General features: G+C 40.3%; 1 protein-coding gene across 1 annotated transcript in view; it reads left to right on the forward strand.

The window, feature by feature from the left end:
• LOC135091984 (rabphilin-3A-like) overlaps positions 1 to 10,000 on the forward strand; it is a 44,451-nt gene that overhangs the window by 292 nt on the left and 34,159 nt on the right. The window contains exons 1-2 of the mRNA XM_063990087.1: positions 1 to 49; positions 1,069 to 1,206. The exon at positions 1 to 49 is cut by the window's left edge and continues 292 nt beyond it. Coding sequence (XP_063846157.1) covers positions 1 to 49; positions 1,069 to 1,206 — 187 coding nt within the window. The remainder of the gene's footprint in view (positions 50 to 1,068; positions 1,207 to 10,000) is intronic.

Genomic DNA, 10,000 nt, shown 5'->3' on the forward strand with positions numbered 1-10,000 from the left:
AGGAAAGATGGGTGTGTCCCAATGACAGACACCTCGCCCTTAGAGCCAAGTAAGTCCTCTCTCTCTCTCTCTCTCTCTCTCTCTCTCTCTCTCTCTCTCTCTGTCAATGTTCGTCTGTATTCTTCGTTCAAAATTTTATCTTTTTTTCTCCCTTGATGTTTTTTGACTTCCTCTTTTCTCTCTCTCTCTCTCTCTCTCTCTCTCTCTCTCTCTCTCTCTCTCTCTCTCTCTCTCTCTCTCTCTCTCTCTCTCTCTCTCTCATATTACGTCGTTTATTGCTGTTTATCTAAGGACTTCTTGTTTGTTTGTTTGTTTGTACACTTACCCTCATCCCATCCTCCTCCTCCTCCTCCTCCTCCTCCTCCTCCTCCTCCTCCTCCTCCTCCTCCTCCTCCTCCTCCTCCTCCTCCTCCTCCTCCTCTTCCTCCTCCTCCTCCTTCTTTCTTTTCTGTTTGTTTTTAATTATCTACTTTGTGTCTTTTTAGGGTTGTGTTTTTTAATTAGAATCTCTCTCTCTCTCTCTCTCTCTCTCTCTCTCTCTCTCTCTCTCTCTCTCTCTCTCTCTCTCTCTCTCTCTCTCTCTCTCTCTCTCTCTCTCTCTCTCTCTCTCTCTCTCTCTCTCTCCTGTTTTTCCTTCCCTTTCATTTCTTCCCCTCTATTCCTTCCTCTCCTGTCCCTCCCTCTCTCCCTCCTGTCTCTCCTTCCATTCCTCCTTCCCTCCCTGTCTTCCTTCCTTTCTCCCTCCTTTCTTAACTCTTAACTCTTCTTAACCCTTCACGCCCTAACCTTCCCTTCACTTCCACCACACCTTCAATTCACTCCTTCCCTTCACCCCACCCACTTCCCTCCATCCCTTCCCTTCACGCCCATTTACACCCACTATTTCCCTTCCCCTTACTTCCCCTTCACGCCCATACCTTTCCTTCACGCCCATACCTTCCCTTCACGCCCATTCCTTCCCTTCCCTTCACCTCTTTCCTGCATACCCACACCTTACCTTCCATTCACACCAACATACTCCCTTTACCGCCTTCACGCCCTCACGCCCTCACGCCCTTCCTTCCGCAGACTGAAGATGGGGTGGTCCACTTCGCAGCCCACCCCGGTCACCCGCCAGGATTCACTGTCAGAAGAGGAGACTAAAATTATACTGGAGGTGATCAAGCGAGCAGAGGACCTGGAAATGAAGGAACAGCTCAGGATTGGGTGAGTCACGTCAGGGGGTGCAGGGGGTGGAGGGGGTGGATGGGGTGGGTTGAGGGATCAGGTGGAGGAGGGAATGAGATAAGGGCGAATTGAGGTTGTGGTGAGGAAATGAGGTGGAGGAAGGGAGATTGAGGTGGAGGGAGGTGAGGTGAAGGGAGATGAGGTGGAGGGAGGTGAGGTGAAGGAGGAGTGGATGAGGTGATGAGGAGGAGAGGTAAGGTGGGGGTGATGTGGAGGAGGGGATGAAGGGGTTGAGATGGTGATGTGGGTGAGGAGGAGGGGGAAATGAAGTGGAGGAGTTGAGAAGGTGGAGATGAGGAGAAGAGGATGATGAGAAGGAAGAGAAAGAGGAGGAGGAGGAGGAGGAGGAGGAGGACGAGGAGGATAGGTATACAAACAAACAAACAAACAAACAAACAAACAAAACAATCAAGAAGTTCCAGATAAACGCAGATAAACCAGATAATGAGAGAGAGAGAGAGAGAGAGAGAGAGAGAGAGAGAGAGAGAGAGAGAGAGAGAGAGAGAGAGAGAGAGAGAGATGAACACAAAGGAAGAACACAATTTATCTTCTGCGAAAAAAAAAAAAAACTACACTATCTAATCTAAATTAAGAGAGGCGGGGTAGTGAAGACAAACGAGGAGGAGGAGGAGGAGGAGGAGGAGGAGGAGGAGGAGGAGGAGGAGGAGGAGGAGGAACAGAGATTAGGTTGCAAATAAAGTGGGAGGAGGATGGAAAGGAAGGGAGGAGGGAAAAAAAGCGGAAAAGGAAAAAAAAAGATAGGAATGGAGATTAGGTTGAAGGTGATGGAAGAGGAGAAGGAAGAGGAGGAGGAGGAGGAGGAGGAGGAGGAGGAGGAGGAGGAGGAGGAGGAGGAGGAGGAGGAGGAGGAGGAGGAGGAGATGGTAGATGAGAATAAACAGGAAGAATATGTAAGGTAAATGGAAAGCAAAAGAGAAAGAAAAAAGAGAGAATAGGAAGAAGAGAAGGAAGAAGGGGAGGAAGAGGAATAATTAGGAGGAGAATCGAGGAGGAGGAAATGAAGAAGAGAGACAGAGGAAGAAAGAAAGGAGGGAGGAAAGGGAAAGAGGAAATTAACTGGAGAAGTACGTAAGAGGAGGAAGAGGAGTAAGAGGAGGAGGAAGAAGAAGAAGAGGAGGAGGAGGAGAACGTGAAGGAGGAATAGAAAGAGAATATTATTAGAATGAAGGAGGAAAAAAGTAGCAGAGAGAGAGAGAGAGAGAGAGAGAGAGAGAGAGAGAGAGAGAGAGAGAGAGAGAGAGAGAGAGAGAGAGAGAGAGAGAGAAGGTAAAAGTTAGGATGAAGGAGGAAAGGAAGAGAGTGGAGGAGGAAAGAGAGACGTGGAGAGAAGGGAGGAGGGAAGGAGGGAGGGAGGAAAGATTGTGGAGGCATTTAATAGTGTTAGAGGGAGGTGATGGAGAGAGAAAGTGGAGGAGATTTAAAGGGAAATAAAAGAAGGAAGGAAGGAAGGAAGGAAGAAGAGAGGAAAGAAGAGTAAGAGAAGTTATGTGAAAAGGAAATAAAGGAAAAAGAGGAAAAATATAAGAAATATGTAAAAATGGACACTACTATTACTATTACTACTACTACTACTACTACTACTACTACTACTACTACTTATTAAACCAACAAAATAATAACGACAAAAAAATGATCTCGTTAAAAATAGCAAAGAAAAAAAAGTACACACACACACACACACACACAAACACAAACACACACACACACACACACACAAACACACACACACACACGCACACACACGCACACGCACACTCACGTCTACACAACTTTTCCATTCAGTCAGACGCTCCAGAGAACAATTTGGCGGGGTGAAACTTTCGCCTCCTTCCACACAAAGGGTTGACCGCCTCTGCCCCGCTCAGAATTGAATTACGCCCTGCGCTTTTTTTTTTTTTTTTTTTTTTTGCGTCTCGGGCCAGTGTGTGTATGTGTGTGTGTGTGTGTGTGTGTGTGTGTGTGTGTGTGTGTGTGTGTGTGTGTGTGTGTGTGTTGTTGTTGTTGTTGTTGTTGTTATTGGTATCATTGTTATTGTTGTTGTTCTTGGTGTTCTTGTCATTATTATTGTTATTATTGTTATCTTTGTTATTGTTGTTGTTGTTGTTGTTGTTGTTGTTGTTGTTGTTGTTGTTGTTTTTGTTATTGTTGTTGTTGTTGTTACGCTGCTACTACTACTACTACTACTACTACTACTACTACTACTACTACTACTACTACTACTACTACTACTACTACTACTACTACTGATGTCACCTATCACAACTACCAATATTTTAGGTACACAGGAGGTAGGGTGTGGATGTTTGACTTTGCATAATATAAAGAAGAGAAAAATGTTAGGAGATTGTGGGCTGTTCTGAATTTATGTTACACCTGAGGTCCGCCTGCCCGACACACCTGTCCAAAAGAATAATTAGTGTCGACCCACCTGAGAGAGAGAGAGAGAGAGAGAGAGAGAGAGAGAGAGAGAGAGAGAGAGAGAGAGAGAGAGAGAGAGAGAGAGAGAGAACATTTGAACATTTATTCATATCCACTAACAAAAATTACAAATATGAGTAAATAATGAGAAAAAAATATGAATAGCATTTTTAAACCCGAGAATTTTCAGGCACAACTAAAATTTAATACAAAAAAATAAAGAAACTGAGTAATTAGCAAATATAAATAGCATTAACATAGGAAAAATTATGAGAGAGAGAGAGAGAGAGAGAGAGAGAGAGAGAGAGAGAGAGAGAGAGAGAGAGAGAGAGAGAGAGAGAGAGAGAGGAGGGGTACCATTCATTCATCCATCGTGCTAAGCTGGCGAGGTAGTGAAGAACTTTTCCATTTCCATTCCTTTCATTTCACCTCCTCGACCCTCCCTCTCCCTCTCTCTCCCTCCTTATCCCTCCCTCTCCCTTTTCTCCCTTTTTTCCCTCCTTTCACCTCTTTCTTTAGAGGTATTAGTAGGGCTGAATGTAGCTTTAATATCTCTCTCTCTCTCTCTCTCTCTCTCTCTCTCTCTCTCTCTCTCTCTCTCTCTCTCTCTCTCTCTGGTTTATTTACGTTTCGAGGTTAGATTCTTTATGCTACAAGTATTGATTCATTTATTTATTTATTCTTTCATTCATTCATTTATTCCCTTTAATATACATACACGCCTGAGTTCTCTTATTCAAAGCCTCCTCATTCCTCTCCTCTTCCTCATTCCTTTGCCACCTCATTCCATCGACTATCTGTCCTCATTTTTACGATTTTGTTGTCATTTCTCTGACTTCTTTATCATTATTACGTCATTTTTACTCATTGTAAGACTTTCCTCATTACTGCGACTCTTTTCCTCATTCGTACTTTTTTTGGTAATTTCTTACGACTCTTTTTCTCTTTCCTACGACTTTTTTGCTGATTGCTGCGATCTTTTTCTCATTCTTTCAAATTTTTTTTCTCATTCCTACACGTTTTTCTCATTTCCTATCACTGTTTTTCTCATTCGTGCAACGTTTTTCTCATTTCTTTCACTGTTTTTCTCATTCCTACACGTTTTTTAATTCACTGTTTTTCTCATTCCTACAACGTTTTTCTCATTTCTTTCACTGTTTTTCTCATTCCTACACGTTTTTCTCATTCCTGCAACGTTTTTCTCATTTCTATCTCTGTTTTTCTCATTCCTACAACGTTTTTCTCATTTCTACCACTGTTTTTCTCATTTCTACTGCAGTTTTTTCATTCCTACTACTACTTTTTCTCATTCCTACGACGTTTTCCTCATTCTTTCGATTTTGTTGGTAATTTCTACGACTTTTTGTTGATTCCTACGACTCTGTGCCATTTGTTCGACATTTTTCGCTATGTACATTATTTTCCCATTTTTTTCTGATTTCTACGATTTTTTTTGCTAATTTGTATGACTTTTTAACTTATTTTTTTCGACTTTTCTAATTTTTACGATCCTCTTATTTCCGTGGACTTTTTTTTTCTCTCATTTCTACGAGTCATTTCTTTGGCTTTCCTAATTTTCTCGATCCTGCTCATCTTTTCGGATTCTTGTTATTTTTCTGGCCTTTCTCATTCCTCATTTATTAGATCTTCCTTATTATGCCATCGTTCCTAAGACTTTCCTAATTCGCGTGACTTCCTCCTTCCTGCTATCATTCCTTATTTGTTCGATCTTTCTCATTCCTCTTTTATCAGATCCTTACTCTGGTTTCATTCGTACGGTTTTCCTAATATCTTTCCTTCCTCCATTTCTAAGCCTCCCCTCATTTCTGTGTTCAAAGCTTCGAGCCAGTTCAGTCACTCTTTTTCGTTTGCTAACCAACTAACAGAAATACTTAAGGTTTCACAGTCAACTTTTGCAGCTGCTTTTTGTTTGGGAGCGTACAAAAAAAAAAAAAAAAAAGGAACTGGTGAGGCACTAGGGCAGATTCCACAGTCCTTTCGTAAGCTATCAAACCAAAACGCTTCCCATGTTGATTCTCTCCCGTACAAATAAGAGGATAGGTCATAAAGACATTGTGGAACTGTCCTGCATCATGCCTGCCGCCTACCTTCCTTCCTGCCTTCTTCCTCTTTAATACACATTCCTGCATCCTCTTCCTGGAACCTTCATCTTCATTCCTAGCAGCGCCTGATTTCACTCGTTATTCCCCTCGTCATCTCTAACACTCTTTGATCGTCTATGTGAAAAATTGCCTCATTAACTTCTACAGCCTCATGGCCACTCACGGTGACTCATCCCGGAATGCTCTTGGTTGAGGCTCGTCGTGGAAAGGTTTGTGACGCCAGCCTGCCATCTCTATCAAACTCATTCCTCCATCCCCTTTAACACACACACACACACACACACGCCTGGATTCTCTTTCAAAAAAAAAAAAAAAAAAACGATAAAAAGGGCTTCCTTATTCCTACCACTCGACCTCTACATCCATCTCTCCATCCCCTTTAACACACACACACGCACACACACACACACACACACACACCTAGATCTCGTTCCTAAAAACAGCTTCCCCATTCCAGCGTCCTCTAAAAAAACATGTGCAGTTCAGGAATTTGATACCACTTCTGGGAGACAAAGATGATGATTACTTTAACTCTTTTCCCCTGCCTCACGCCACCCTCGCCTCGCCCTCCTCCTCTCTCCCTTCAGCTGAGCCTCTTAATTCTCCTTGCCCACCTTCGTCATGCGGCTTTTGTGGGAGTATTGTTAGCCGGGGTGCAGGGAGATAAAGGGTTATTGTCTTTTTTTTTTTTTTAAGTAAAGGAGTTTTGTTTGTTACGTAGCCTTACTTAACTTAACGTAACTTAACCTAACCTAACTTAATCTAACCTACTCTAACTTAACCTAACCTAATTTAACATGACCTAACCTAGTCTAACCTAACTTAACCTAACCTAACTTAGCTTAACCTAACTTAACCTAACCTAACCTAACCTATCCTAACCTAACCTAACTTATCCTAACCTAACCTAACCTAACCTAACCTAACCTAACCTAATTTTACGTAACCTAATATAACCTAACCTAATCTAACTTAACCTAGTCTAGCTTAACCTAGCCTAACCTCTATCGTTATTACTACTATTTTTGTTTTTTTGAGTAAAGATTTATTTTTGTTTTTTACTTAACCTAACGTAATCTATCCTAAGGTAACCGAACTAAACCTAAATTATATTGTTATTCTTCTTCTTATTTTTTTTGTATGAAGTAAGGGAGATTTTAATTTTTTTAAGTAACCTAACTTTATTTAACCTAACCTGTCCTGTATCGTTACTACTACTACTACAACTACTACTACTACTACTACTATTATTATTATTATTATTATTATTACTATTATTATTATTATTATTATTATTATTACTATTATTATTATTATTATTATTTTTATTACTTTATTTTTTATTTATTATTTTTACTTTATTTATTTATTTTATTCTATTTATTTATTATTTTATTATTTTATTTATTTATTTATTTATTTATTTTACAAGAGTTACGCCGAAATTACCTTCTCGTGTTTAAATGGAGAGGAAAATTTCTTGATAGTGGCTCGCGTCCTCCTTACAATTCCCTGCTTCCTTTGACGCATTTCACGTGTTCGTTCTTTCATTTCAGCTATTTTTTACACTCGCTCCATTTCACACAGGTTTTCATTTATTTTCATTTATTTTATTTTTCTAACGTGATGCTCTGACCTCATTTATCTTTGAACGCATTTAACTTCATCGTAGTTATTTTAAGCGAAGTGTTTTTTTTTTTTTTTTTGTACCTCGTGTATTTTTAGATTCATATCATCTTACTTCACTTATTTTAAGAATCGTCCCCCACCTCTTTTTTTTTTTATTTTATTTTAAATTTTTTTTTAAGTGTTATATTCGCCTCAGTAAATTCTAAATATGTTGTTTATTTTAGCTCGCCTATTTTTAGAATCGTCTTGCTCTTCATGTTGTTGTTGTTGTTGTTGTTGTTGTTGTTGTTGTTGTTGTTGTTGTTGTTGTTGTTGATGTTGCTGTTGTGTTAAGTGTCATGTTCAACCTCGTTATATATTTGTTTTTAAGTATGCGTTATCTAAATTTAGACACGTTATCTTAAGGTTCGTGTTTTATTCTTTTTCTCTATGTTGTTTTTTTTTCTTTTTTCTTTTTAGGTGGATGTTATTTTCATCTGCTATTTTTAGTCACGTGTTTCACTTATCCCTCTCTCTTTTTAGGCGTTATTTTCACTTTAGTTATCTGTAGTCATGGTTTTTTTTAATAGACGTATTTTTCACCGTTATTTTTATTTCATTTATTTCATTTCAGTTACTTTTAGGCAGGTTACCCTCACCTCGCTCATTTTTAGGTACTTGTTATTTCTCATCAGTTATTTCCAACGATTTTTTTTCACTTCAACGTAACCTCACTTCATTTATTCCTAAACCTTCTCTCTCACCTCAGTTATTTCCAGGTCCCTGTTTCCTCACCTCAGTTATTTCCAGCCCAGCGTTGCGCCATCTCGCTGTTCTTATTTTTCATACAATTGTTCTGTCATCTTGAAGCCACACGCGTCTCTGTGCTGTCATCTCCTTTAACCATTTATTCATGGCGGGCCGGTATTCATTCATTCCTTGCCTCGCCCACTGCTCGTTTGTGTCCTGACACCAACACAAACAACACGAACATAAAACAAAACAAATACCAAGAAATAAAGGAAACTACAAGATAAAAACAAAAAGTAGAGATAAGAAAATAAGGGTAAGAAAATAAGACAATAAGGGTGTAGCTTAAAAAAAATGAGTCTGCATTATTAACAGAAGCAGTCAATTCACCACGTATATTCGTATATATTTGATATTTTCCTGAGACCGAAGAAAGATGTCGAAAAAGGTATAGATTCTCTCTCTCTCTCTCTCTCTCTCTCTCTCTCTCTCTCTCTCTCTCTCTCTCTCTCTCTCTCTCTCTCTCTCTCTCTCTCTCTCTCTCTCTCTCTCTCTCTCTCTCTGTGTGTGTGTGTGTGTGTGTGTGTCAGGGAGATGAATTAAGGACATAAAAATCAATAAATCAATAAATCAATAAATAAATAAATAAAAATTCAAATTAGATTAATAGACAGACAGACAGACAAACATACAAACAGACACAAACAGCTAGACAGATCGAGAAACAGACACATGCACACCTCTGTCTGTTTTTTCCCCCGTCGTAACAGACAGCCAGATGAGCAGATAACTATATATTCCTTTCAATTCGTGCACAAACAGACAGACAGACAGAAAGGTAGATAAACAGACAGACAGATAGACAGTAGATAGACAGACATACAGACAGGTAGATAAAGAGACAGAAAGGTAGATAAACAGACAGACAGACAGGTAGATACACACAGACAAACAGACAGACTTCCCTCTCCCTTCTCCCCCTCCACCCATTGGGCAGCTTGGCTTGGCTTGGCCCGGGCTGCTTCTCCCTCCCCCTCCCCTGGGCAGCCTCCTGGCCTGGCCCGGGCTGTTTTTCCCTTTCCCCTTCCCCCTTTCCCACCTTCACCCTTTGCCAAGGTAGCCTAACCTAACTTAGCTAACCTAACCCAACGTAAGCTAATAATAACCTAACCTAACCTAACCTAACCTAACCTAACAACGTAAGCTAATAATAACCTAACCTAACCTAACCTAACCTAACCTAACTTAGCTAACCTAAACCAACGTAAGCTAATAATAACCTAACCTAACCTAACCTAACCTAACCTAACCTAACCTAGTTAACCTAACCCAACATAAACTAACCTAACCTAACCTAACCTAGTTAACCTAACGTAAGTTAATCCAACGTAAGCTAACCTAACCTAACCTAACCTAACCTAACTTAGCTAACCTAAACCAACGTAAGCTAATAATAACCTAACCTAACCTAACCTAACCTAACCTAACCTAACCTAGTTAACCTAACCCAACGTAAACTAACCTAACCTAACCTAACCTAGTTAACCTAACGTAAGTTAATCCAACGTAAGCTAACCTAACCTAACCTAACCTAACCTAACGTAACCTAACCTAACCTAACCTAACCTAACCTAATCTAACCTAACCTAACCTAACCCAACGTAACCTAACCTAACCTAACCTTGCTAACTTAACCTAACCTAACCTAGCCTAACCTAACCTAACCTAACCTAGCCTAACCTAACCTAACCTAACCTAACCTAGCCTTTAACCTAACCTACCCCTCCCTCCTCCCCCTCCCAAGGCAGCTTTCCCTCCTTCCTCCCGGCTACTTTCCCTCCTCCCTCCCCCTC

The sequence above is a fragment of the Scylla paramamosain genome, chromosome 39 (assembly GCF_035594125.1).
Source record: "Scylla paramamosain isolate STU-SP2022 chromosome 39, ASM3559412v1, whole genome shotgun sequence".
Lineage (NCBI taxonomy): Eukaryota > Metazoa > Arthropoda > Malacostraca > Decapoda > Portunidae > Scylla > Scylla paramamosain.